General features: G+C 56.6%; 9 protein-coding genes and 1 non-coding gene across 10 annotated transcripts; 6 read left to right on the top strand and 4 right to left on the bottom strand.

Moving 5' to 3' along the window:
- The first annotated feature begins 1,287 nt into the window (after positions 1-1,287).
- LY79DRAFT_336291 (subtilase) lies at positions 1,288-3,224 on the top strand. The gene is made up of 3 exons (XM_060552536.1): positions 1,288-2,198; positions 2,307-2,460; positions 2,524-3,224. Exons 1-3 carry the CDS (start codon positions 1,596-1,598, stop codon positions 3,036-3,038), a joined length of 1,272 nt encoding a protein of 423 aa, XP_060410781.1. The 5' UTR covers positions 1,288-1,595; the 3' UTR covers positions 3,039-3,224.
- Positions 3,225-4,440: 1,216 nt separating this feature from the next.
- Positions 4,441-4,978, top strand: LY79DRAFT_336294 (uncharacterized protein). The gene has a single exon (XM_060552537.1). It carries the CDS (start codon positions 4,583-4,585, stop codon positions 4,931-4,933), a length of 351 nt encoding a protein of 116 aa, XP_060410780.1. The 5' UTR covers positions 4,441-4,582; the 3' UTR covers positions 4,934-4,978.
- Positions 4,979-5,670: 692 nt separating this feature from the next.
- LY79DRAFT_563566 (uncharacterized protein) lies at positions 5,671-6,066 on the bottom strand. Its single transcript, XM_060558571.1, has one exon. It carries the CDS (start codon positions 5,967-5,969, stop codon positions 5,748-5,750), a length of 222 nt encoding a protein of 73 aa, XP_060410779.1. The 5' UTR covers positions 5,970-6,066; the 3' UTR covers positions 5,671-5,747.
- An 890-nt stretch (positions 6,067-6,956) lies between these two features.
- On the bottom strand, positions 6,957-9,409 carry LY79DRAFT_563562 (farnesyl-diphosphate farnesyltransferase). The gene is made up of 4 exons (XM_060558570.1): positions 8,869-9,409; positions 7,693-8,752; positions 7,464-7,625; positions 6,957-7,339 (listed from the first exon to the last, which is right to left on the bottom strand). Exons 1-4 carry the CDS (start codon positions 8,922-8,924, stop codon positions 7,223-7,225), a joined length of 1,395 nt encoding a protein of 464 aa, XP_060410778.1. The 5' UTR covers positions 8,925-9,409; the 3' UTR covers positions 6,957-7,222.
- Positions 9,410-11,779: 2,370 nt separating this feature from the next.
- On the top strand, positions 11,780-12,735 carry LY79DRAFT_672322 (NAD dependent epimerase/dehydratase; the record flags this gene model as incomplete). Its single annotated transcript, XM_060564034.1, has 2 exons — positions 11,780-12,223; positions 12,286-12,735. 2 exons carry the CDS (start codon positions 11,780-11,782, stop codon positions 12,733-12,735), a joined length of 894 nt encoding a protein of 297 aa, XP_060410777.1.
- A 658-nt stretch (positions 12,736-13,393) lies between these two features.
- On the top strand, positions 13,394-15,812 carry LY79DRAFT_563555 (DnaJ domain-containing protein). The gene is made up of 3 exons (XM_060558569.1): positions 13,394-13,878; positions 13,965-15,238; positions 15,298-15,812. The coding sequence occupies exons 1-3, from the start codon at positions 13,773-13,775 to the stop codon at positions 15,460-15,462; spliced, it is 1,545 nt and encodes a 514-aa protein (XP_060410776.1). The 5' UTR covers positions 13,394-13,772; the 3' UTR covers positions 15,463-15,812.
- Positions 15,813-16,557: 745 nt separating this feature from the next.
- On the top strand, positions 16,558-16,639 carry LY79DRAFT_t206. Its single transcript has one exon. It is a non-coding gene; the product is annotated as a tRNA-Thr (tRNA).
- Positions 16,640-17,911: 1,272 nt separating this feature from the next.
- LY79DRAFT_336198 (uncharacterized protein) lies at positions 17,912-18,580 on the bottom strand. Its single transcript, XM_060552535.1, has one exon. It carries the CDS (start codon positions 18,467-18,469, stop codon positions 18,008-18,010), a length of 462 nt encoding a protein of 153 aa, XP_060410775.1. The 5' UTR covers positions 18,470-18,580; the 3' UTR covers positions 17,912-18,007.
- A 409-nt stretch (positions 18,581-18,989) lies between these two features.
- On the bottom strand, positions 18,990-21,002 carry LY79DRAFT_592705 (uncharacterized protein; the record flags this gene model as incomplete). The annotated part of the gene is given in 3 exon segments (XM_060561463.1): positions 18,990-20,436; positions 20,452-20,797; positions 20,837-21,002. 3 exon segments carry the CDS (start codon positions 21,000-21,002, stop codon positions 18,990-18,992), a joined length of 1,959 nt encoding a protein of 652 aa, XP_060410774.1.
- Positions 21,003-24,311: 3,309 nt separating this feature from the next.
- Positions 24,312-24,785, top strand: LY79DRAFT_492778 (cytochrome b5-like heme/steroid binding domain-containing protein; the record flags this gene model as incomplete). The annotated part of the gene is made up of 1 exon (XM_060553327.1): positions 24,312-24,785. A coding segment is annotated over one exon (474 nt), but the record flags the coding sequence as incomplete, so codon positions are not given.
- Positions 24,786-24,871: the final 86 nt, after the last annotated feature.

Genomic DNA, 24,871 nt, shown 5'->3' with positions numbered 1-24,871 from the left:
AGGTAGGTACGAATAACGTAGGTGTACGTACCTGCCTACACTGTCGCTAGGTAGTAGTAGAAGGGTACGTACCGTTTCTCGTCGACTTCCCCATCTGCATCTCACTGTCCGTCTCTCTCTCTCTGTCTGTGGCGTCTTTCGCATGCCTCCTGGTTTCCCCTTTGCGTCTGCGTCTGCATCTGCCTCGCCGTGCTGCCTCGTGGGCGTCATCGACACTTTGTCTTGTTCTTCTTCTTCTTCTTCTTCTTCTTCTGCTTCTCCTTCTCGTCCCGCCGTCTCTCTTGTCTTGACCTCGTCCCTTTCTCAGCCTCTCCGCGCCGAGCCAGCACCCCGCGGTGGACTTAGTGGTCCAGACACTTGCGTGCTCTTGGCAATAAGCATCCTCGCGAAAATCTTGGCATTGTACTCGTGGCCGCCTACGTTATTCAGCAACGCTCAACTCGTCCCTTGTCCTTGTTGTCGTTCGTCCTGCTGCAAGACCTTGTTCTGTCCTGGACCCGGTATATCCATCGGCTGCATCCATCCACGGCGGCTTGTTACTCATGGTCACACTCACACTCACACTCACGCTCACACTCACACTCACACTCGCATTCCCACACCCCACCGCTACCTTACGCAATCTACACGCCCCCCAGAACAAGACCCAAGACCCAAGGGCCCCGGGTCATGGTCATGAAGGTCAAGGCCAGGCAAGGTCAAGGTCAAGCATGCACCAAAGCACCACCAAAGCACACAACCCAGGGCCCAGGTCTAGTCAACGGGTGCCAGCCCCAGGACCCGCAGGGCACCGAGAAAGATGGACGACGGACGAAGGTCGCAACAGCCGCCTGCAGGGAACGGCAGCAACCAAACCAAACCAAACCAAACTGCAGAGATACTTGATGTACCCCTGACCCGGTCATCAACTCCCCACCCCTCCCCCCTCCACTCCACACCCTGGTCGTTCCCCTTCCTGTCCCCGTCTTTATATTTCATCGTCCGTCGTTATACTTAAGTTACTGTCCACAACCTCTTCCATTCGACCCAGCTGTGCTTGGCCTTTCGTCTCTTACTTCTTCTTGCTACGTCCCTCTCTCGTCTTGTTTTTTTGCTCATTATATCTCTGTGTTTTCTCTCTCCCTCCACCCTCCCACAAATTCTTTTGCTACATATCCTTCCTCGCCCCCCACTGCGTGGCTGGTTAGCTAAAGGAATCATCAAACCCTCTTCTCAACCGCTTCCGCCTATTTCTTATTCCACTTCTTCAACTTTTCATTTATTACATCTTTCGCCTGGTTCGGGTAGTTTTTCGACATTTTCGAACGCTTTGAGATACACGACGAGTAAGATATCCAGGAGCGTTGCATCGTGATAGGATCTGGATCCTTTCTACTTGCTCTCAGCATTCGTATTGCATTCCTTGCCACCCTCCCAACCATACCGAGTCACTCTCTCCTGCACGACGACAAGAATAGACCTGCGGTCTTGACTAGTTTTCGCCATTTTCTTTTTGACGATTTCGACGACGACGAGCTAGCTCTCTCCCGTGTCCTCTCTTTGCCAAACGTCAATCACCGTATCTACATACATCACCGCCCGACAACTCGCCCAACATGGTTCGTCCCACCGCCATCCTCGCAGCCGTGCTGCCCGCTGTCCTTGCTGCTCCTTTCGGCCTGAATGAGAACAAGCCTGCAAACGATACCGATACCTTCCTGGGCGTCCCCATCTCAAACCTGAACGCCCTTGACCTCATCCCCAACAAGTACATCGTCGTTTACAACAGCTCATTTGACGACGAGGCAATCACTTCCAAGATGTCCTCCTTCGCTGCCGCCATCAAGAAGCGTAACATCGGCAAGCGCTCCCTCGACGGCCGCTCTCTGAGCACCTCGACCCGCAACTTCAAGATGAACAACTGGCGCGCCACCGTCATGGAGGCCGACGACAGCATGATCATGAACGTCATGAGCGCCGAGGAGGTCGCCTACGTCGAGCAGGACGCCAAGGTCAAGATCTCCGCCACCGTCTCCCAGACCAACGCTCCTCCGGGTCTTGTCCGCCTGTCTCACGCCGCTGCTGGCGAGACCGGCTACGTCTTCGACCAGGTTAGCGGCAACGGCATTACCGCCTACGTCGTCGACACCGGTATCCTCACCACTCACTCCGAGTTCCAGGGCCGCGCTACCTTTGGTGCCAACTTCATCAACAACGTGGTATGTTTCGATCGATTTTCCCTTGTCCGCCGCTCTCCTGCCTCCCAAACTGGGCCGGAGTGAGCGGTGCCCATGCGAGATGAGAGAGGAAGGCTAATACGAGACCAGGACACTGACGAGAACGGCCACGGCTCTCACGTTGCCGGCACTATCGGTGGTCAGACTTTCGGTGTCGCCAAGAACGTCAAGCTCGTTGCTGTCAAGGTCCTCGATGGCGACGGTGCCGGTTCTAACTCTGGTGTTCTCGACGGCATGCAGTTCGGTAAGTATCATGCAAGACCCACCCGCTACGTTCCCAAACGAACCTTGTACTAACCTCGACTAGTCATCGACGACGTTAAGGCCAAGAACATCACTGGCAAGGCAGTCATGAACATGTCGCTCGGTGGCTCGGCCTCGGCCGCTGTCAACCGCGCCATTCAGGCCCTGAACAACGCCGGTATTGTCCCCGTCGTCGCCGCTGGCAACGAGAACCAGGACGCCGCCAACACTTCGCCCGCCTCTGCACCCAACGCCATCACCGTCGGTGCCATCGACGCCCGCAACGACCGCAAGGCCTCTTTCTCCAACTTTGGCAAGTCCGTCGACATCTTCGCCCCCGGTGTCAACATTCTTTCCGTTGGCATCACCTCCAACACCGCCACCAACACCCTTTCCGGCACCTCCATGGCGTCTCCCCACGTCGCCGGTCTTGCCGCCTACCTGATGGGTCTGGAGGGCCTCAACACCGTCAAGTCCCTTACCGACCGCATGCTTCAACTCGCTGCGGCCTCAGGCGCGTCTGTGCAGCGCAACACGGCCGGCACGACCAACCTGATCGCCAACAACGGCCAGCTCTAAAAGGCCTGCCTTTCGCTGGCGGAACAGAATGTTCCCTTCCGGGTATCGGGCGCAAACGGGCACGATGTCGTTGCCTCCCTGACGTTTTCTCCGTTTCCTTCGACCTAATACTCGTCGCTTTCGTTGTGTTTGGTTACTCGAGGGGAGACGACAAAAAGTTCACAGCATTTTAGAGGATACCCAAATCAGTCGAATTCGGCACCAACAACCACATGTTCGATGCATATGCAGGCGGGCATTTTTCACACCAAGCAGACAAGCAACAGAACGCGAAGCAGAGCTGACGCCGACTCTAAGGGAACCGCCTCCTTTGGGTCATTTGTATGTAAAAGAGAACAGAACAAAGTAGGAAAGGCAAGCCAACACTGCATTTCAAGAAGAACGCCAAAGAGAAACAGCCAAGAAAAGACAAAACCCTCGATGGGGCTGGTTCCCTCGTAAAACGACTCGAACTCCATATTCTCTGTCCTGGGTTTTGGCGGTAGCAATCCTGTTCCCTTTGGTCATCTTTCTTGAACATTTTTTATTTTTTTCAAAGCGGAAGCCCAATGTATTTAAGAAACTCATATAAGGGGAGAGGAATTTTGTAATGAAGCACACAGCTATACACCATTCACTACACGTCCGCATGATGACTTGAACTCCTGTGACCTATTAGAACTTGTGACTGTATCGTGGCCATTTGTATGCGGTTCTGATCGCGGGGATGGGATGTCGTCTATGACCCTGCCATAGCAACATGACACGTCAAAGCGATGTTCCCTGAAGGTGAGGAGGAAGCGTTATACAACAGCATCGCACCTTGGCCTGAAACTTGGCCAAACTGGGAAGGCATCTCGGTCCCTGCCCACTGCCTCTGAAGGCACCCCGAGGCTCATCTCCCCAAAGTCTATCTCTACAAGCAATCTACCGTCGAGTCAATCAAGCAGCCGTCTACTTCCCTGACAGAGAGGAAGGCTAATTATTTTCGTTTCCCTGGAGGAGGGACGATAGATGAGAGAGAGAGGAAGAAACTGTAGAAGAGGAAGAAGAGAAAGAATATGGGGAAAAGCCAAGGACAGAGGAGAGGCGGAGAGATGGGGAGTGGACCTAGACGACGCCATGACACACACTTGGCCGGCATCTCGGACCTGGAACAAGGATATGCGGGAGCAAATAAGGTGCAGAAAGATAGACTTTTTTTGTTTCTATGCCGTGTTATTTTGAGAAGGGGGGGGCGTGGAAGCCGGGGGTGGCCGTGGTGCAGAGAGATGAGATGAACTCAGCGGGGGAGGAGTCAAAGGCACATCATGAATGGCTCACGGGGGGGTAACAAACCAGAGTCATTGGAGATATATGTACGATTATGACTCGCCGGTGGAAGAGGCGAAAGCTGGCGCCTGCGCTTATATGTACCGTCGCGAGACGCTCGTGGGCGTGTGTGTGTCCGGCCAGTGACCGGAGGACGAGTGGTGTGGTGTTGTGATAGTTAGGCAGAAGTCAGCGTAATTTGGTGTCTTTGGGCGGTTCCCCGAGGTTTGCCCTTCTAGGAACACCATGAACACATGCACATACACATACATGCACACAAACACACTTACGTAACTTGCATATACACATACTCACGCACGCACGCACGCACAGATGTTGTTCTCCAAGACCACAGTTCTAGTGGACTTGAGTCTGGCGGCAGGCGGGCCGGGCTTAAGTGCCTTCCTCCACCACACACAGGCGACTCTTGCGGCTTGGTATGGTTCTGTCCGAATAGGTGCTCGTTGATGGGGGAGCGCAGAAGACGGACTCTGCTGGATATCCAGCTCGTACGACCCGGTTCCTCTACAGAGCGAACGCGGCGGCGGGGAGGAAGAGAAAGAAAGAGAAAAGCGAGTGGGCGAACGGAACACACGGCAAACTAGAGGCCATAGACGTGGCAGATGCAGACCACGGAGAGGACGCCGGAGAAGCGCGTCCTCGAGTCAACGCGTCGTCTGATGTCCGTATATCCTTACAACACAGACCTAGACAGTGTAAACCTTTTATACGAAATCACCCCCTCTTCCGGGACCGTCCCCGTCCCCAAGACAAATAGCGTTAAAACAATGAAAACAAGGTTGAATAAAAACATTAAACTCTGCCCATCTCCCTCAGCTCCCGACGGATGCGGTTTCGGGGCAGAGAGAGAGGGGGGGGGGGGGGGTGTTGCTGTACGGAGACAAGCGGGCGCGATGAATGTCACGAAGACGAAAATGAAACACCCAACCCAGCCATCCATCCATCCATCCATCCATCCATCCATCAATAGGAACTCTTCTTTTCCCGATGGGGTTATCTATCATCATCTCCTCCCACGAGTTTGATCGAACCCTAACTCCTCCTGACGGGCGGCGGTCAAACGACAGAAGTAGTTAGACGTCAAATGTGCTCGAGGACCAGTCCCCTTGATGCCATACATAATGTCAACGACATCCGACGAGGACGACGCCGAAGGGAGGGGGTTAGACGGGGGGACGGAGGACCGAGACCCGTTTCGCCGGCCGGAGGAGAGGTGAAAGGAGAGAGGGGTGGAATGCTCAAAAACGCCGCCGAGGCACTTTCTCTTTAGCCTCTGTCTAACTTGTTTGCTTGTCATACGTCATATATTGCGCTGACAGGTTTTTGCCCCCCCCCCCCCCCCCCTTCTTACCCCGAACACCAGCTCTAAACATAGCAGACATGGCCTTTGGAGATATCTCAATCGGAGTTCTTGGCGTCGAAGGCGACCTTGATACTGGGGTCCTTGTCTCGCGTGCGCGGCGCGAGGGAAGAGGGGGGGAAGGGTATACATCCAAATGAGGGGAGGGGAGGAGAGAAAAGGGCACGTTCCTTTTGCCTTCCTTCTTCCATACCATCCCACAACTGCAACAAGGGCACACACCCAAGCATGAACGCCAAGAAGTCTTCCAAGAGCCGCATGGTTTTAGGGGAGGTGCACACACACACACACACACACACACACAGCGACAACTTGGCTCTGGGACGAAGTCGGTTGCCGGCAACAAGGGAAGAGGAGGGAAATCCTGGGCGGAACATGGGCTTCTTGGATTTCCCTGTAGCGTAGGTAAAGACATATGGATATATATATATACATGTATGTGTCTGTGTACTGGAGATATGTGCGTGTACATTGCACGGACACATAGACGCACACATGATATAAGAGGGGACACATAACGTCCGCCAGTCATCCGAAATGCGTGTCTGGCCTGTCCCATCACCCCTCCCTTCTAAGCCGGAACTACATAGCCGGCCAAGGGGCCTCGCCTTCAAGGTTGGGTAGGTACGGGACGGGTTCGGAAGCTGTCGTTATTAATGCCTTGGTCATCCGCCGTTATTGCCTTCTTCCAACCAACCCAGCGGACTTCCGCAGCGCCGCCATACTCCTGCGATTTCCTCTTTCCTCTTACCTCTTTCCTCTTACCAAAAATATCCCCCGAGGCTCCCCACCCCTAAATCCCTTGGTTTACAGAGTATCGGGGGTTGTAGGGGAGGGGAGGGGATGGAGAAAGGCCGCCGACGGGTGCAGGGGGGGAGGAGGGTTTGTTCTTGGCCTTCCTGCCTCCGACGACAAGCGCCAGTGACGCCGTGAGCCAGACCAAGTGCAAAGGAAGCGGCGGATTCCTCGGTCAAACAATACTACTCGCCATGGGCGCCGAGCCCCTCGACGTAGATCAACACAAGACAAGCCACAGGTTCACGCGTGGAGAAGATGTTTGCAAGCCGGGGCAGAAGAGCGCGTCTCTGGGGAACAGTGAAAGACGCGCCCGCCCCGTACCCGCCGCTGATGGACGGGGTCGTTGCCGGTGGGGTTTGATATCAGCACTTCTTCGGCACAACCACAGTCATAACCACCTTGCGGTGGGACTGGATTGCAATTTGACATCCGTGCTTGGGTTGGGAGGTGTTTGTTGTACGATCGGTGTCACGTGGAGCGCATCCCGTATCATAGAGAAGGGGGGCGGGAGAAGACATGGTGGGCATCGCGAAAAAAAAACCCATCATCATGATGGTGTGTATTAGCAGGATTAGTATGAGCGCCTCAATACGTCGTAGCCAGACCGGCAGCGGGCAAACGAAAGGGAAAAAAAAACTCCTCATCAATATGTACCGTCAACGTGTCAGATGAAGCGTAGCCAAAAGAACAGCATTTGTTCTCGTCTTGTCCGGAATTAGAGCTCCTTGTGGGCAATCGGCTGCGCCGAGCCGGGTTCCGTGCTGGGCCAGTAAACGCCGTCCGTTTTCCACAGTGAGTCGAAGCGCGCACCAAAGAACCAGGCCGTTCCGATCTGAGGGACATGTGGTCAGTCGGTGAGCCGATTTTGGGAGTGACGGAGTCGAGGTGGAAGAGTTGGCGGCTTCAAGTTTGAAGGTGGAAAAAAAGAGGAAATGAGGGAAATTTTCGCGACTCACCATAAGCCCAGAAACCAAAAAGAGGGTCAACAGGACCATGCCGCCCAATATGAAGGCTTCGCCTGGGTCCATGCCGGGCTGGCCCCGCTCTTTCTGTTTCGCCGAATCTCCGAGCATTTTGGGGTCCTGTTTCGGGAACAGGGTATCGATGAATTGTTCGATCTGCGCGTGGACGGTTAGCAAGTGGCTTGCTTGTACGACAAAAACCGGGAGTACAATGTCAACGTACTTTGGCGCATTGCACGCTGATCTGCACAAAGTTGGGGTCGCGCGGGTCGTTCTTCTTGTGGATCTTGCGGATGTATCTTCTGAAAACCTCGCACACAACAAAGAGGTTCTGTGTTGACTCTGCCATTAGCTGGCAGGCGTCACCCTTTGTGATCTTGATGTGGCTGTTGAAGATGGCGGGGTTGCGGAAGACGAGCTCTAGCGTGGCAATAGCCATGCTCTGGGGGATGGCGACGAAGTTGAAGACGCTCTGATCCTTGATGGCGGCCATATAGAAAAGGCACTCCTCGGTGTGCTTGAGGGCGTTGAGGACCATTTCGGAGCTGCACTCGAGGGCCTTGCGCTGGTTCTCGGGCTTGAAGAGGTCGTCCCAGGTGTCGACGTGCTTGCTCCAGATGTCCTTGGGCCAGAAGCGGCGCTTGTCGAGGTAGTCCTCGTGGACGTCGCGGATGATGTTTGTCTTTTGCAGGAACTGGCCCATGGACTCGGTGAGCTCGGGGCGCTCGAGGAGCTTGGGGTTGGCCATGTTGCCCTCAACGAAGAGACGGGTGAGGCCGTCGCCGACGAGGCCGGCGACGTAGTGGCAGTACAGCTCATACTCCTTGGTGGTGGCGACGCCTTGCTCGTTGAAGGCGGCGTTCTTTGCGTAGTCGGCCATGCCGTTGCCCATCTTGATGGTGATGTCCTTGATGACGTCGAAGTAGGGCTTCTTGACCTTCTTCAGCTCGGTGATGACATCGTCAAAGTGCACGAGCAGATCGCGGTCCTTCTCGTTGGGGCCGTTCTTGGTGAATGTCCAGCCATCCTTCACCATGTACTGGTCGAACTCGCGCAGCAGCGGCTCCTTCTCCTCGATGCTGAGCGTCATGTCATCTTCGATGGTGTCGAGGCCGCGCAGGACGAGGTAGAACAGGCAGACGGGGACCAGCAGCTCGGGGTTGAGCTCCTGAATGACGGCGGAGAAGCTGCGGCTCGTCTTGTTGAGGTGTTCGAAGCATGCCCTCAGGGTAGGGGCCTCCTTGGAGGGGTCGCGGCGGTGAACAGGCTCGTGCCAGACCTTCCTGAAGACAAGGTTAGCAGGCGCGGTAGAAGGAGGGGGCGGCGCATTGCGCATCGCGCAAGCGGACGAGCGCGTATGCGCGCATGCGCACCGGACGAGGGGAGTTAAAGATCGTACCATTGGATGATGGAACGGAGCTGGTTCGGGTGCAGGAGGTAGAAGATGACACCCATGATGGCAGTTGGTCGTCGCAACGGACGGTGGGTTGCAGTACTGGCAAGAGTTGACCGTGGAGAGTCCCGGGGAAGAGTCGACAAGATCAAGTCGAGTCTCGTGGCAGGCGGTGGGCGTCTGCGTCGTCGTCGTTGTCGTCGTCGAGATTGGTCAGCTGTGAAGTCGCGTCCAATGAAGAGGTTCTGCGCGCGCGATGTCGGCAGCAAGCTGTCGCAGCTCCTTTTTTTTCTTTTTCTTTTTTGGTGTGTGCGCGTTTGTTGAGAAGAGGGGGACACGGATTTCAGACCAGACGAAGAATTAAGTTGGTTGATATGGGGAAGAGTTGAACGGGGAGAGGGGATCGATCAATCAATCAACAACAACACAGAAACGACGGTAACGGCAGCAGTAATAAAAGATGGGCAGGAATAGGAGGGAAAGAATTCTCCGCTGCCACGAGCTCAGATGTCCAACGGTCTCCAGAGCTTAGCCAATTCAACCAGCAGGGGGGCAAGCAACCTTGAGTGCAGTCAAACCCCAGCTCCTTTTTTTTCTTCCTTTTTTTCCCTTTCTGATTGGCAAAATGCAATGGAGCCCGTTTGCCGAGACGGGCAATGAGCTCTCGGGGCCGCTGGAGTGTGTGTGTGGTGGTGTCACGCCGTCCAGTTCAGTCCAGTCACTGTCCAACACTGGTGTCCTGTTCGGACTGGGACAAGCGGCCGACTGTGAGTGGTGGGCGGCGATTCATACAGTAAGCACCTATCCGTACAATGACAACTCTCGACCTGGCCATCTCCGCTGAAAACCGCCCGCCTACCCGCTAAACCTCAGCAGGAACAGAGCCGGCCGAGGGCTCGGAGGCACAAGAATCCCATTGGGAACCCGGAGGCACCGACCACCTGGCACCGGCAGGGGATGCTCGGTTAAAGTAAGCGAGCCAATGGGATGGGACTCCGGGGGGGAATGGCAGATGGCAGATGGGGGGGGGGGGGGGTAGGTAGGTGCACTGCTGCTGCTGCTTCTGCTGCGGGGCACGGATGCCATGCTCGTCCATACACGATGGATTTTAGTTGGTGTGTGTTGCTTTCTTTCATTTCAGGGTCTAATTACCTACCTAGGTAGGTACTGATAGTCAATAGTGCATTTGTACCTACTGGTACCTTGTTCCAACTTTTTTTGAAGCTCTGGATTTCCTGTTCATTCTCAACCCCGTTCTTTCCCTCCACTGTCCCCTTCTCAGATCCGCACTCGGAGTTGGTCTGGTAGGTACAAGGCCTCTCCAGTGGTCTTGTCCCCGTGTTTTTTTTCTCCCATGGCGTTTCTCTAGCAGCACCGACTCTCTGTGTACGTCCGGATACACACTTACTCCAAATGAGGTGTGTGTGGAGAGCAGTAGCAGCAGTCCCGTCCCTATTCGTACTCCAAGGGCCGACCAAATCTCTCCCAGCTAAGCTCACTCGCCCTAGCCCGTCTAGGTACACTAGAACCCGAGCCTCCGAACCATATGTCATGACCGGCATGCATGCGCAAACGCTTCGGTTCTCGGGAACGGATGGGATGGATGGATGCTTGCTCTACCTACATAGTACAGCATCTCATCTAGATCTTACCCACCATTGCCAAGACCCTGCGCTGGACCCTCCCACATCATGGATGGACATTCCTTCGCCGCTCCGTCTTTTCGTCTCCACCGCCGCCGCTGCGGCGGCATCCGAGTCGACACTCTTTAGTCCTGTCTCTACCGCTGACACCGCCTTCGCTCCCCTCGAGGGAGAGAGCATATTGCGGTGAGCTCACCAGATGACAATGTCTCACCTCTTGCATCTCTGAGGGAGCCTCTTTGCCTGCCTAGGCTACACACACTATCTAGCAATATGTACTTGCCGAGAGGCCCACGGCGACACCACGTAGCAAGCATCTACTTTCTCCTCTGGTCTCTCGCTAACACGACCTTCTTTTCTTTCTCCTCTTCTTTTCCCCGGCCAATTACTACACATTGGTGCTCCGTAGCAGACCCAGCTTACAGGCGCACACACACGCATGCAACCACACTCATGCAACCACATGCACTATGCGGGCAAGGTAGACTCGGCAGAGATATCTGGCTAACCCCCCGCCCCTCCCCGAATCAACATGCGACATAGCTCCCGGCAAGCTTCGTCCTCGAGGCAATTGTGCACCTATCGATACCGGCCTATGTTCTGCCTATGTAAGTTGCACTACGGGTCGCACGTTGAACATCGTGGTAAATATCTGCTTGCCTGAACCTTCCGAAGGTGGGGGTGGGCGTGACATGAACCCCCGGTGTCCAATGCGAATCACTCCCTCCCTCCCCTGGCTGGTACCGTATTGCCGGTGGTGCTACACTACCTAGCAAATCCCAGATCGATGACCGGGAAGGGAGGTCGAAGGCCGCACCCGCAATGCAGATAGTACGACTCGTACCTGAACTATAAGTCAAAGTCTCCCTTCATGCTGATACTCTCCCTTTGCTCCTACCTGCCACCTTGCAGTCTCAGAGAGACCCCAGATAAATAGGTACGCCGTCTCACACTTCCCCCCCTTTCCTTCTCCGGCAAATGCGGTCTGGCCTGCCTATCTGCATTACAAATTCTCCTCCATCTATCCTTTTCTTCTTCCGGTTCCCGTCCCTTACTCACTCTTTCTCAGCTGCTCCTTCTCCCTTGCCAGCTCCCAAAGTATAAGACCTCCCTCTGCCACCCGACGACATCCCACTTGACTCGCCACTCGATAACTACATCACCCCAGCTCCGCCGAAACTTTGTACAAGTACCGCCCGACCCCGACCTCGGCGACCCTTCCTGACAGCGAAACCCATAAACGGTAAAAGATAGCAAGCAACACCATCGTCACAATGGCCACCAATGGACACTCTGGAAACCGCTTCCTAATCTGGGGCGGCAAGGGCTGGGTTGCGAACCACCTCAAGGAAATACTCGAGGGCCAGGGCAAGGAGGTCTACACTACCACCGTCCGCATGGAGGACCGCGAGGCCGTCATCGCCGAGCTTGACAAGGTCAAGCCTACCCACGTCCTCAACTGCGCCGGCTGCACCGGCCGCCCCAATGTCGACTGGTGCGAGGATAACAAGGAGGCCACCATGCGCTCCAACGTTATCGGCACCATGAACCTTACCGACGCCTGCTACCTCAAGGGCATCCACTGCACCGTTTTTGCCACTGGCTGCATTTACCAGTACGACGACGCCCACCCCATCGGCGGCCCCGGCTACCTCGAGACCGACCCTGCCAACTTCAAGGGCAGCTTCTACTCAGAGACCAAGGGTCACGTTGAGGAGGTATGTTGGACGCACGCAGACTGTCGACGCGGACGCACCTTGTTAACCACCGCTTGCCGCAGGTCATGAAGTACTACACTAACTGCCTTATCCTCCGCCTGCGCATGCCCGTCAGCGACGACCTGCACCCGCGCAACTTTGTCACCAAGATCGCCAAGTACGACCGGGTTGTCGACATCCCCAACAGCAACACGATCCTCCATGACCTCCTCCCAGCGTCGATTCTCATGGCCGAGCACAAGGACACGGGCATCTACAACTTCACCAACCCGGGTGCCATCTCGCACAACGAGGTGCTCTCCCTGTTCAAAGAGATTGTGCGCCCCGACTTCACATGGAAGAACTTCTCCCTCGAGGAGCAGTCCAAGGTCATCAAGGCCGGTCGCAGCAACTGCAAGCTCGACACAACAAAGCTGGAGAAGAAGCTCAAGGAGTACAATTACACGGTGCCCGAGATCCACGAGGCGTACCGCGCCTGCTTCGAGCGCATGAAGGCCAATGGCGCTCAGTAATCGAAATAGAAACAAAAGTGTCGGTTTCGGCGTATATGGGAAATGGTGGCCACGGCAGGAACCGGATGTGGTGAGGATTTATTTTGAAAAATAGAAGATAGCTCCTGCTTAGGGTTGCGACGGAAAACTCAAAGACGGTCGCAAATCACGGGATCAAAATGCCATTGGGCGAATGTCAGGCGCTGGACGGTACCGCATAAATAATCGGTCTTTTAGACGCGACGCAAAGTGGTAGTGAACCAGTCAGACTCGATTTGCGCATGTTTTTCGATTCGTTGGAGGGGTACGGAGTACTAGGTATTACTCCGTGTGCAGGTAGGTACCTACATAGGGGACCCTGTTTATCCGTACCTAGATACTGTCGGTCGTCAAAAAAAGAAAAAAACACAACAAACACCAGGATCTGGTGCCCATAAGAATAACATTGTGAGCTGTACAAGTGCACCCTATAATGAGGTGAAGGCGAATGCAACGTCACCCCCTGCCAGCATGTCCCTGTCCGCGTAATCTCCAAGGCGGTAGTGAAAATCGTCGCCACGCTGGTGCATCTACCATGCCTAATGTGTATTAGGTAAGCTAACATGGTAAGGCGGGTAGGTATTACCGGTAGGCAGCCAGCCCAGCGACAGTGGCACCTTGATCACCGCCCGTAAGGCTCGGACAGCTCCTGTGGGCGCCCTGCTCACTGAAAACCGACCCACGGGTCTCGCCCAACGACGTAATTTGGCGGGGCATGCCGCGAAAACGTAAATCCACCTAGAATTAATGCCGAGATGGGCTGCCACCGCCGCCGCCGCCGTTCAGCCAGCAGGTTGACACCACCACCGCTACTACGTACCGGTCGATTACTTGTGATTCTTGCTCTGAATCACTTTCCCATACCTTGTCACTACATACCCTCGACACCGCGCGACATTTGTTTTTTCTCTCGCAGAAGACTGGACTTTCCTCCCTTGCACCTACAACACCAACCTATTTTTACGCTTTCCCGCTAGTAGATTTCATTCACCTGATACCCTTCAAAGACCTTCGCGACCATGGTTGTCGATACGGCATACTACGACATCCTGGGCGTCCAGCCCACCGCCACAGACATCGAGATCAAAAAGGCCTACCGAAAGCTGGCCATCGTCCACCACCCGGGTAAGCAGAGGCTCTCTCCGTGGGGAGAGGGAACGCTTCCCGCCCCGTCTGCGTGTGTGCCGCAGGCCCTCTGACATCATGACCAGACAAGAACCCCAACGACTCCTCGGCCCACGAAAAGTTCCAGGAGATTGGTGAAGCCTACCAGGTCCTGTCCGACAAGGACCTCCGCGCCGCCTACGACAAGTATGGAAAGGATAGCGCCAAGCCCTCCGAGGGCTTCGCCGACCCCGCCGAGTTCTTCACATCCATCTTCGGCGGCGACGCCTTTGTCGACTGGATCGGTGAGATCAGCTTGATGAAGGATCTGACGGCTACCATGGACATCACCATGCAGGAGGGCGAGGAAGGCGCCGAGGGTGAGGAAGCTGCCGACGGCGAGTCCCCCACTACCGAGGACGCCAAGAAGGAGGGCGCCAAGGCTGCATCCGGCGCAGAGAAGACGGACGCAACCACCAGCACCCCTCCGCCGGCCGTTGTCGTCGAGGACGAGAAGGAAGCCTCCAAGGCGCAGGATACCACGCCCGCTGTCGCCGACGCCGCCCCCGCTGCCGCTGGCACGACCCACGTGCCCACTCCCCCCGTCGCCGGAGCGAGGACACCGTCGCCGAGCCCCTCAGGCACTTCGAAGCGCCATCAGATCCCTCTCCGTCCTGCCCTCATGGACAAGCCCTCGGACGAACTCGGGGCGAACGCTGAGTCGGAGGAGTCGCTCCGCAAGAAGGAGAAGAAGAAGGGCAACCTCACAAAGGAGCAGCGCGAACAGCTCGCCGCTTACGACAAGGAGCGTGCCCGTGTGCGACAGGAGCGCGTCGACACCCTCGCCCGCAAGCTCCTCGACAGGATAAGCGTGTGGACCGAGACGGACAAGGGCGCCGACGTCACCAAGGCCTTCCAGGAAAAGACTCGTCTCGAGGTGGAGAATATGAAGATGGAGTCTTTCGGCCTCGACATTCTGCACGCCATCGGCCAGACCTACCTCGCCAAGGCCACGGCCCTTTTGCGGAGCCAAAAGTTCCTCGGCATCGGCGGCTTCTTCAGCCGCGTCAAGGACAAGGGCACCATCGTCAAGGAGACGTGGAACACCATCAGCTCCGCCATTGACGCGCAGCAGACCATTGAGGAGATGGCGCGCATGGAGGAGAAGGGCGGCGAGGAGTGGTCCGAGGAGCGCAAGGCCGAGTACGAGCGCCGCGTCACGGGCAAGATCCTTACGGCCGCGTGGCGCGGCTCCAAGTTCGAGATCCAGAGTGTGCTGCGCGAGGTGTGCGACTCGGTTCTCAACGACAAGAAGGTACCCCTGGCCAAGAGGCTTGAGCGCGCCGAGGCCCTGGTTATCATTGGCGAAATCTTCTCCAAGGTATGTTCTCTGCCTGGCCCGGAGTCTTGGCATGACAGCGCTAATCCCGTCACCCCTAGGCCCAACGATCCCCCGAGGAGGAGGGAGACTACCTCGTCTTCGAACAGCTCGTCGCCGAGGCGGCCATCAAGAAGGACAAGGAGTCTAAGAAGAAGGGCAAGAAGACCCCGTCCGCCGAGGTGGCCGAGGACGCCCCCAACGTCCCCAAGCCCGAGAAGTCTTAGAGCGGTGCACCGAGATGGCGACGGACGGATGGGTCATGAAAAATAGGGAAGGGGTGGGAGGGTTGTTGCGCACGAACGAGATACCACACTCCGTTTCTGGACTTGATGTCTCCCCTGGGTTGAGGGGGCGAGCCTGGCCGTTTACGACAATACTTTCTAGTCGAAACTTGAAGAGCGATAGACGGACTTTTTTGTCTTTTTTTTTTAATTTCGTCCATTTTTGGCGACGAGGCGGGCTCGACAGTTGTTTGTTGGAGATGGGCTCATCCGCAGTCTCACCTCGGCATTTGGTGGTTCTCTTTTATCTTTGGTGGCTGTTTACCACCAGCAAATACAAAGTATTTATTTCACGTTGAACCCTCTCGGAATCCGTGACCATCAGGGGAGGGGGCGGGGGGCGATTGGACCACACGTCCTGTTATTCGATTTCAGTGCTTCTTGTTACACCCTCCTGGTCCTCTACAAGACTCTGGGCAACGGACCACGGGAGTTCGGCCGAGACCATGTTTTTTTGTGAAGGGTGCCATGCTAAGGGGAACAAGCCCGAAGGGTGTTAATACGATAACCTCCTTCCTAATGGAGAGTTTCTCAAGGGGGGTTTCCTTCGATAGCTTTAACGAGACGTCACCGAGGCTCTTCATGGAAGTTCCTGACCGGCAAACAACCGCGGCGCTCCCAAGGCTCTCCCGCTTTGGCTTTCAAGGGGAAAACGCCGTTAAATACCATATACCTAACCGGCGACTTTTGGGCGACGAAGTCTGGCAGAGGGACCTTGGGCGGTGCAGACGATGCCTGTGGGGAGTGTTTTGGGGGAATTCATGCGCCTTTTTTTTCCGGTTCATTTTCTTCTTATTCTTCTTTTCCTGCGCACAATCCGAATTGAGAACGTATTGCTCTTTGAGCGAGGTGGAAAGTAGACTAAAGCTATGGGAAGGGCGCCTGCAGCAACTCCCACCATCGCCCGTTGATATACATACAACGCCCAGAGCCCCCAACCATGTTTCCCCACCAAAAATTGTCTGTCATCTGCGAGGACCCGCCCCCACCCTGTATGCACGTGGTCTATCAGCCCGAAGTTAGAGCGGTGTTGACATCGCCTTGTTGGCTAAGTGGTATAGCGTCTCACTAGTACCCTAGTGACATGAGAAGATCGGCGGTTCGATTCCGCCACGAGGCATATCATCCGCACAGCTTGTTACAATCTCGAATTGTAACCGAGCAACCTTTTTCCTATTCTTTTTGGCCTTCATTTTCCGGGGGTTTCTCCGACGCTATCTTCGAGAACATGCGAGTCGCGGGATAATTGTCCTTGGGCGTGCATCCCCCACCCAGTCTTGTAAACGCTGCTGCCGGCGCAGCAGCACATCCTGTACATACCGTCTGCTTCCTCCGCTCCTGATGGCGGCAAAAATCTGCCTCGGTGCAACATAACATAACGTTCTATCAGGCAGAGGGCCCCAATGTATCCCAGCCCAGGGCCATCCAAACCGCAAACGGGACACTGAAAAATTGCGGGCCGTTCCGTTCCCCATGCTTTGACAAAGCCCCACGGGTGGTGGCGGCATGGTGAGGGTGGTGGAGGGCTGCTGAGTCGATATCGAAACCACGTTTTACAGCAGTTCGCCATGTCATGTTGAGCATTGGGCATGACACTTTGTGAACTAGCCTTATGTAACTGTGAAATCTTTAGCTAAAGCCCTCTAATAGTTAATTTGATATTGAAATAGCGTTTCTAATTAGGGGAACTAGAGTACAGGAAGGGAAGCCATAATTTACGCATAAGGCGATCCGGCAAGGGGCACTAATGGCATTGCCGTATTAGTATAGTTGCACCCATCTCAGTCATCCTTGCTTGCACCCACCCTTGCGGAATACACGAGAAGATCGACGCGGACGATGAAAGAGGGAGGGGGAGGGGGGGCAGAGAGCTGTCTTCCCAAATCCCAGCCTCGAATACGCCCTTTTCTCGTTCGGACACAGTCCAGGAGCTTCCCCAAGACGGGAGAAAATACGGTGGACAGGACGTCGCTTGCCTAGATAAGAAGGAAACCACATCGCGGAATAAACGAGCGCAGGCGGCTGCCTCGCCTTTTCTCATGGCGGCCCTCCCGCCCCCTCTTCCGGGGGTCTCTATCCAGCAACCCGGGATGCGTGTCCTTTCCTGTCTAATGCGGCAGGGGCCGAGAGACGGGCTCGCCTTCTGCAGCCGCGTCCCCGTACTTGCTACGAAGAAGGCGCCTCCGCCCCCCACATCCTCTGGAGACGGCCGGCGGCGTCCCGTAGAAAGAAAATGCAAGAGGACCCGGCCTCCGACGACAGAACTAAGCCGCGTCTCCGAAGAAAACCTGACATGACGTTCCCCCGCCTCCGCCGGCGGCGTCCACCCTCCTCCTTAGCTTACCGCCACCGATCTGTCCACGCCATACGCGGTCGTAGTTCTCGGAGTCTCACTCGGGGACCCAGGAACCCGGAAAATCAGGGACGACGCGGAAAAAAAAGGGGGTGGCGGTTCGGCTCGTCCCATATTCTAGACACCCAGCTAATGCTAAGCAAAGATACGAATAAAGGGTATAAATAAAGGGGAAGGGGGGTGTTCCTCGCCTCGGAGGGGTGGGGATGCCGACTTATACCCGCTCTGCTTGTGAGACCCCGGAGGGAGGCGGCCGGGAGATAGGGGGCACAGGGAAAGAGACAAAGAAAGGGGGAAAAAAGGAATGTTCATCCCTTTGGAAGGTTGAGTGGCAATCAATGCACACAGACACTCTGCCGGACAACTTCCAGCCTCCCAACTAACAATCTGGTTGGGCAATAGAATGGCCATGTTCAAGGGGTTACAGACTTCTCCAGTCACAAGTTGCAGAACATGCACAGAGCGTAGGTAGATCATCGCCGGCTCTTCGCCGGCCTTCTCGAATTTGATTCGGTATAATACAAATCGGCTCGCCATCAACAACTGGCCCTCCCCTCCGTCGCTCTCCCTCTGTCTTGTTTTTCGTGCTCCGCTCATTTGCAGAGTTCAACACATCCCGAGCCAAACCAAGCGCGACCCGAGGCGCCATGGGATCCCCATTCGGCCGCTCAATATGTTCCGTTGTTGTATGTAAAGTGCTTTGGGGTATCTGTTGGTACACAAAAATCGTGCGACAAAGGAAAATCGGAAAAAGAATACAGCAGTGTCAGAGGCCCTCCCACTCTCCCCCTTTCCTCTTCGAAAAGGGGAGGGAGGGTTGATGATGCCTCGCCGATGGTGTGGGTATGTCCTTGCCTTCATCCTCGAAGGCCCGATTGTTTACAAAAGAGAAACGCCGTGGTTCCGACTTATCCTAACCCGAGTATTTCCGTTGCCATGCAAAAAGAAGAAAAAAGGTAATAAAAAAAAGATAGGAAAATAGTTGTCTTATGAAGAAGATGGGTGTGTTCCCTGAGTGGTGATGTTGTGCGATGCCGCCGCAACTCCGGGCTGCGACGGGAGAGATCCGGTCTGCTGAAATGATCATGTCGTAATGGTATGCTTCTGCGAGCCGTTATCAGCCGTCTGCAGGCAACTCGATTCCGCTATCGCGGTCCTGCGGCTCCTTGCTCCAATGCGGCGAAAGGCTCCTCGTGGACTCCGATGGGCTGCTTGGTAATGAGACTGAGAACTCGTTCTTTTGTCCCCGCTCGCCTTCCTCGTTCTCTTCCAGGTACGCCGGGCGGAGCACCCGCGGGGGCAGCTGCACGTCACTGGGGCGCACGTTGTACTCGAGAGCCTTCTTTCCCTCCTTGATGAGCTCCTCGGTCCAGTTCAAGCACCTCTTGATGCTCTGATTGATCTTTTGGCTGTCGACAAGCAACTCCCTGTGCTTTGAAAGATCCAGCTGCAGGCGTTTCTCGTCCCGGGTCCGGCGGCGTACGTCCCGGTCAGTATCTTGCTTGGGACTGGCAGCAGATGCCGAGTCCGTCTCGGATAGTTCAGATGACTCAAACATGGAATCGTCCATGTCTTCCGGGCCATCCCCGGCCTCCTCCTCGCTGAGGTCCGACAGGTCCAGTCCATCGATGTCGAGACCCCCGGGCTGGGTATCCGAAGTTACGCGGCTAGATGGTGCGGAGGTGGGGACTGACAGGCGTCCAGATCGCGATAATCTCTTGTATCTCCTCAATTCTGCAGTTTGCTTTCGTAGCTGCCTCTCCAATGACCTGTTGATAGCCTCTAGAGAGCCATTTCTAATCTCCAAGTCCTGCACCTTGCGTTCTCTTCTCGCATTGAGGACCATGTCGTTGAGAGGATCGCCATGCGATGACCTGCTCGGGCTGTTGGGGACGTCCAGGTCCTTGGACTCGTCGGCCGAGTCGTCGTCATCATCGTCGTCGTCGTCTTCTTCCTCCTCCTCCAGGTCGTCTGCCGCCTGAAGTATCGATGCAATGGTGATGGGCTGCTGAGGGAAAAAGCTCGATGCTGTCGGGGAAGGCATCTCGGAGGGAGTTGACGTTTGTGAGGCCATGAATTTGGACATGATCATGGCGTCGGTAGCTGGAGCCTCGGATCCGACGTAGCTTGCCACTTGCGAAACCGTTTCGGTGCTTGTCCTGCGCTTATGCGACGATGGGGCGAGAGGCGGCGGGCTGGTCATCTGAGCTCGGCCAATAGTATGAGGAGGCATGCTGCTGCTCTTAAGGAGCGGCGCAGACGTTGGAGGCTGCGCCGGTTTGTTGGGCGAGAGAGGCCGTGGTGCCATCTGAAAGCCACCAGCCGAGCCCGCCGAGGTCCTGTGCAGCCTGCTCGATCCCGAAGCGACTGATCCGGTGCCTGAAGCCGCGGATGAAGGACGGAACCCGGGCTGCAGGTTGGGTGCTCCATTTGCGTAAAAGAACTTGCTCGATGGTGGTTCTGGGGCCGGTGCAAGAGACGGGGAGAGGGATGGTGCGAGCGACGGTGCCAGCACCGGTGTGAGTCCGATGCCGGGGGAGGTCGGCCTATTCTCCTCGACTGCGCTGCCATTGGCATACATAAAGGTCGAACCTCGCTGGGCCGGTGCTACGGACCGTGTTTGAGGAGCGAGCTTGGGAGCAGGCTGGGGAGCAGGCTGGGATGGCTTTGCCTCGCTGGCATAGAAGAACTTGGATTCCGGTGCATCGTTCCGGCTGCCGACGTTAGAGGGAGGGCTGAAGGTGACGACCTGGCGCCTCGGGGGCTCGAGTATCGGCTGGCGGTCCCACTCATTTCTGTCCGGGTTCGGAGTGCCGTTTGGGGTTGTGTTTGCACTGTTGCCACGGCTCTGACGACCGCCCGATCGAGGCGTGACGCTTGTTGCGGCCAGGAAGGGCGCCGGGCTCGTCAGATCGTCCCTGGCGCCTCCAGCGGTTGTGTGGGGGAGTGGGTGGTTGTTATTACTATTGGTGTTATCGTTGCGGCGACGACCCATGGGGGTGACGACGGGAGGAGAGGGTTTGGCAGCGACTTTAGGAGTCAGGGGAGGTCGGCCCATTGTCTTTGCGCTTAGGGAAGGCATGGCAGGCTGGCGGGTGGTTGTGCTGCCCCCTTTCTCGTAGGGAGGCATCGTGGGAGTGGAGGAAGCGGAAGCGAAGGCTGAGGATGTGGGAGACGGAGTGGGCGACGGCTTCGCTCGCGCGGCGTTGGTAGGGCGAGAGGGGTTCAGGACATTTTGGTCTCGGCTGTGAAGGGGAGTGCGCAAGCTGGAAGACAGTGCGGGCTGCTGTCGTCTCGAGGAGGCAGATGGAGGTCGTGGTGCTGGCGGGGTCAGAGTTGGTGTTGACGTTGGGTTGGCGGGAGGTGAAGGTGACGATGTTGTTGTTATGTTTGGGTTGGAGTTGGAGGAGGTGGTTGTGGTGGTGGTGGAGGCGGTTGTTGTTTTGACGGCAGTGGATGCAGTGGCAGCAGCTGTGATGCGTCTGGGCGCGGTTGTGGTTGGTGGGCCAGTGGTGGTGGTGGTGGTGGTTACAGTGGGCGCAGGGTGAGGAAGAGGGAGATCAGCGGTGCTGTTATTAGTCGAGGTGGGGTTATTTGTGGTTCGAGGCTGGGCCGCCGCGGGTCTGCGGTGGGCGGCGACGGCGACGGCGAGGGTAACTGGTGAAGAGGAAGAGGAAGACGGAGGGGCTGGAGCTCGCGATATTGATTGCCTCTGATGAGCAGACGCGGCGGGGTTCTTGCGGATGGTGGGTGAGATGGATGGCCTGATGTTCCTCGTCGGTCGGGACGAGTCGGGCTGGTGTTTTTGGAGCAGCGGTTTTTGGTGGTTCAGCTTGTTCTGCTGGGGGCGGGTGGTGGTGGTGGAAGAAGAAGAAGAAGAAGAAGAAGAAGAGACGATGGTATGTGATGATGGCGGTGGTGGCTTTGACGTTAGATCATGTCTTGATGAAGAAGCGGAAGAGGAACAATTCGAGACACGCGATACAGTCGAACGAGTGTTGCTGCATCTGGAGGGCGTGTTTCTGTCGTCGCCATTGTTGATACCGCCGCCGCCTCCAACGGAGACGAGCGAGCGCATTTTTGGGTGGCCACCTGCAGGTGCTAAGAGGCCGAGTGGGAAAAAAGGGAACGAGAAAGTACCTTCCCTGGGGAGTGCTGCAATTCCGAGGTGGTGGTGCGAGGACGGGTACTTGTGCGCTTAAACATGGCCCGTTGGGAGAAACCACATCGGATGAACCCCGGGTACGTAGGGGGTACCTTGGCACCTCCCTCGGTAAGGCAGGTAGGTACCTACCTAGGTAAGTAAGTAGCCACCCCCTTTGGGTGGTATGCGCAACGTCCCCCTGGAACTTCTGGAAATAAAACCCGCCCTTCGCGTGCAACGCCCAATTTCCAAGTTTTGACAGGCGTGCAGTGTGTGGGGATTGGGGGTCTCTCTCTGGGATCTTCCAGGGCTGCCGGAAAGCCTGCAATTCCGGTTCGAGGCACGATACGGGTTGTCGAATGTCGCTAGATGTAGTTGATCCGCACAGAGAGTATATGCGGCGGTGAGAGTTGGCTCGGTGAAGTACGTCGGGCACGGGCGGGTTTGTGTGTGTGTGTGTGTGTGTGTGTGTGTGTGTGTGTTTGTGTGGTGTCTATACTCCAGTACAGCAGGGTACAGATACTGCACGCGGCAATGGCTTCGTGTCTCTGGCGGCGGCGGCGTCGTTGTCGTCGTCTCTGTTGCGAATTGTCTCGTTGCCGATGTCTCTCAAATGACTTCGACCCCCTCGACATCAGACATTGGCTTCCGATTGAAACATACAGAGGGCCGATCAACAGGACGCTGGTTGGCGAGTGAGACGGGCGCCGTCGGGTGGTCTGCACGAGACAAAATGACAACGAAACGCGTTCAAGAGCTTGTAAAAAGGATGCACTCTTGGTGAAGGAGGAAGGAATGGTGGGAAAAAAGGCGGAAGTCGAGGAATGACATTCGACCACTACGGAGAAGAAGAAAAGGGACAGATAAGACGACGATGCCCGCCGGAGCCACAAGTACTCCGTACAGGCATGCAGAACGACATGCAAAATGACGCGCAAAAGGGTGTTGGTCCCTACACTATGCTCGCCGTCATGATCGTGCAGCGTCTCCCCGTCCCTCATCTCCAGCGGCATTGTTTATTCATGCGTTGCGAGTCTGCGGAATTGTAGAACAACCCGCGCACAAGAACCCCCACCCCGCCTCAGCACCCAATCCTGGCGCGCCTCACTCATACACAAGGTGCAGTGAGCAGTCGGGTGTGTGTGAGTGGCTCGAAACGTCCCCGGCGGGCCGTTAGTGACATTTCATGCCCTTTTTTTTTATACTATGTATACGTTTTCCCTCGTCTGCCTTTATTTTTGTTTTTGGTTACTGGGATCACACTGGTTGACTTTTCCACGCGTACCTGCCTACACCCTTCCCGTGTGTCCCGAGGCGCTGGCTGGTTGCCCGGCGCAGACGACTAGCGCGAAGGTACGTACCTACTCCTTCCCTCCTTTTGCCCCCTCTCCTTCCTCGAGGCCTCTCTCTCTCCTTAGCGCATCATTCCGCACGTCCTCGAACCCCGCCAGTGAACCCCGTGCACCCCTGTCGCTCAGCAGCCCGCTTGCTGACAAAGAATTCCATCTTGCCCTGCTAGGCGCAACTGCAACCGCCATCCCAAAACGCCGACGCCAACGGGCACAAACGACCTCGACATCGTCGCCATCTTCCAGCTGCTACCTTCCCCAGATTCGGCTTCAACGGACAAAAACCCCTCCACTTCAACGGATCCACTGACACCCGCCTACCATGGGCTACGTCGGCGTCTCCCTCATCCTCGCCTCCGTCGTCTGGGTTATCGTTGCGCCCCCGCCATGGATACACCCCTTCATGCCGCCTTTCCTCCTGACGTGGCGCCACCTCAAGCTCCCGCCCGCCCTACCACCCTCGCATGGTTCCGGGTCCCCTGTACCCGGAGGTGAAAAGGCAACGAAGCCGGACGGGCGCGCAGTCAGGCCCGCGACGAAGGAGGAACATCAGCCGCGCGACGCCCCGCTGACGCTCAACTCCCCCCAAGGCCCCGTCGCCGCCCAAGACCGCGCCGCGATGCCCCCTCCCGCCGTCTCCCTCTCCGAGCCCGAGCCCGAAGAACAAACGACGCCGAAAGCGAGACCCTCCGCCCCCGCGGCGCCGGTCCCCTCCTTCACCCTCGAAGCCCCGTCATCCCACACCCCTTCGACGGCCCTGTCCCCTTCCGCGACCGCCGCAGCCCCCGGCAGAGGGAGCATGCCCCCTCCGCCCGCGCCCTCGTCCAACATCAACATGATGCCGCCGCCGCCTCCTCCATCCGCCACCGCTGGCCCCCGCGCTGTCCCGGCCCCCCCGCGCCTCGCTGCCTTCCCCGCCGCCAACTCGCCCCAGCGCGCCCGCGGTCCCGCCCCCAACCGCGGCCCCTCCTCTGGCTCCTCCCTCGGCGCCTCCCTCGCCCCACCGCCCTCTCACTCCGCCAAAGCCCCCAAGCCCTCCCGTAAGGTTATCCTCACCCCGGGCCACTCGCCGCTCGACTGGGCGCGCATCTCCGGCCCCAACGCCGACCTGCGGAACCTGCCCCCCGACACCCCCTACCTCAAGGTCACACCCTCCCAGCTCAAGATCATGAACGGCCGCAAGGGCAAGGACGCCTGGATGGCGCTGGGCGGCCGCGTTTACAATATAACCCCCTACCTGCCCTACCACCCTGCCGGCGTACCCGAGCTGCTCCGGGGCGCCGGACGAGACGGCACCAAGCTGTTTGGCGAGATACACCCATGGGTCAACTACGAGACTATGCTTTCCGCCTGCCTTGTCGGGCTCTTAGTTGAGGAGGGCGAGGGTTCCAGGCCGAGTGCGATGGACGAGATGGACTGAAAGGGAGGCTCCCTTTTTGGTCCTTTTCGGTTTTCTGGCATGGTTGATTCAAGTCACATAATTAAATGGGCCGGAGAGGTACATAC

Source organism: Colletotrichum navitas (genome assembly GCF_030913465.1).
Source record: "Colletotrichum navitas strain CBS 125086 chromosome Unknown LY79scaffold_63, whole genome shotgun sequence".
NCBI classification, from domain to species: Eukaryota; Fungi; Ascomycota; class Sordariomycetes; order Glomerellales; family Glomerellaceae; genus Colletotrichum; species Colletotrichum navitas.
Note: the sequence above shows the minus strand (reverse complement) of the source record. Positions and strands in the feature narration are given on the sequence as shown.

Coding starts and splice junctions, on each gene's coding strand:
- LY79DRAFT_336294 (XM_060552537.1), top strand. CDS start 4,583: ATGCACATACACATACATGCACACAAACACACTTACGTAACTTGCATA.
- LY79DRAFT_563562 (XM_060558570.1), bottom strand. CDS start 8,924: ATGGGTGTCATCTTCTACCTCCTGCACCCGAACCAGCTCCGTTCCATC. Junction 7,626..7,692: donor TCAGCGTGCAATGCGCCAAA/GTACGTTGACAT, acceptor GTCCACGCGCAG/ATCGAACAATTCATCGATAC. Junction 7,340..7,463: donor TTTTGGTTTCTGGGCTTATG/GTGAGTCGCGAA, acceptor CATGTCCCTCAG/ATCGGAACGGCCTGGTTCTT.
- LY79DRAFT_563566 (XM_060558571.1), bottom strand. CDS start 5,969: ATGCGGCTCTTGGAAGACTTCTTGGCGTTCATGCTTGGGTGTGTGCCC.
- LY79DRAFT_563555 (XM_060558569.1), top strand. CDS start 13,773: ATGGTTGTCGATACGGCATACTACGACATCCTGGGCGTCCAGCCCACC. Junction 13,879..13,964: donor GGCCATCGTCCACCACCCGG/GTAAGCAGAGGC, acceptor CATCATGACCAG/ACAAGAACCCCAACGACTCC. Junction 15,239..15,297: donor TTGGCGAAATCTTCTCCAAG/GTATGTTCTCTG, acceptor CGTCACCCCTAG/GCCCAACGATCCCCCGAGGA.
- LY79DRAFT_336291 (XM_060552536.1), top strand. CDS start 1,596: ATGGTTCGTCCCACCGCCATCCTCGCAGCCGTGCTGCCCGCTGTCCTT. Junction 2,199..2,306: donor CCAACTTCATCAACAACGTG/GTATGTTTCGAT, acceptor ATACGAGACCAG/GACACTGACGAGAACGGCCA. Junction 2,461..2,523: donor TCTCGACGGCATGCAGTTCG/GTAAGTATCATG, acceptor AACCTCGACTAG/TCATCGACGACGTTAAGGCC.
- LY79DRAFT_336198 (XM_060552535.1), bottom strand. CDS start 18,469: ATGAGCGGAGCACGAAAAACAAGACAGAGGGAGAGCGACGGAGGGGAG.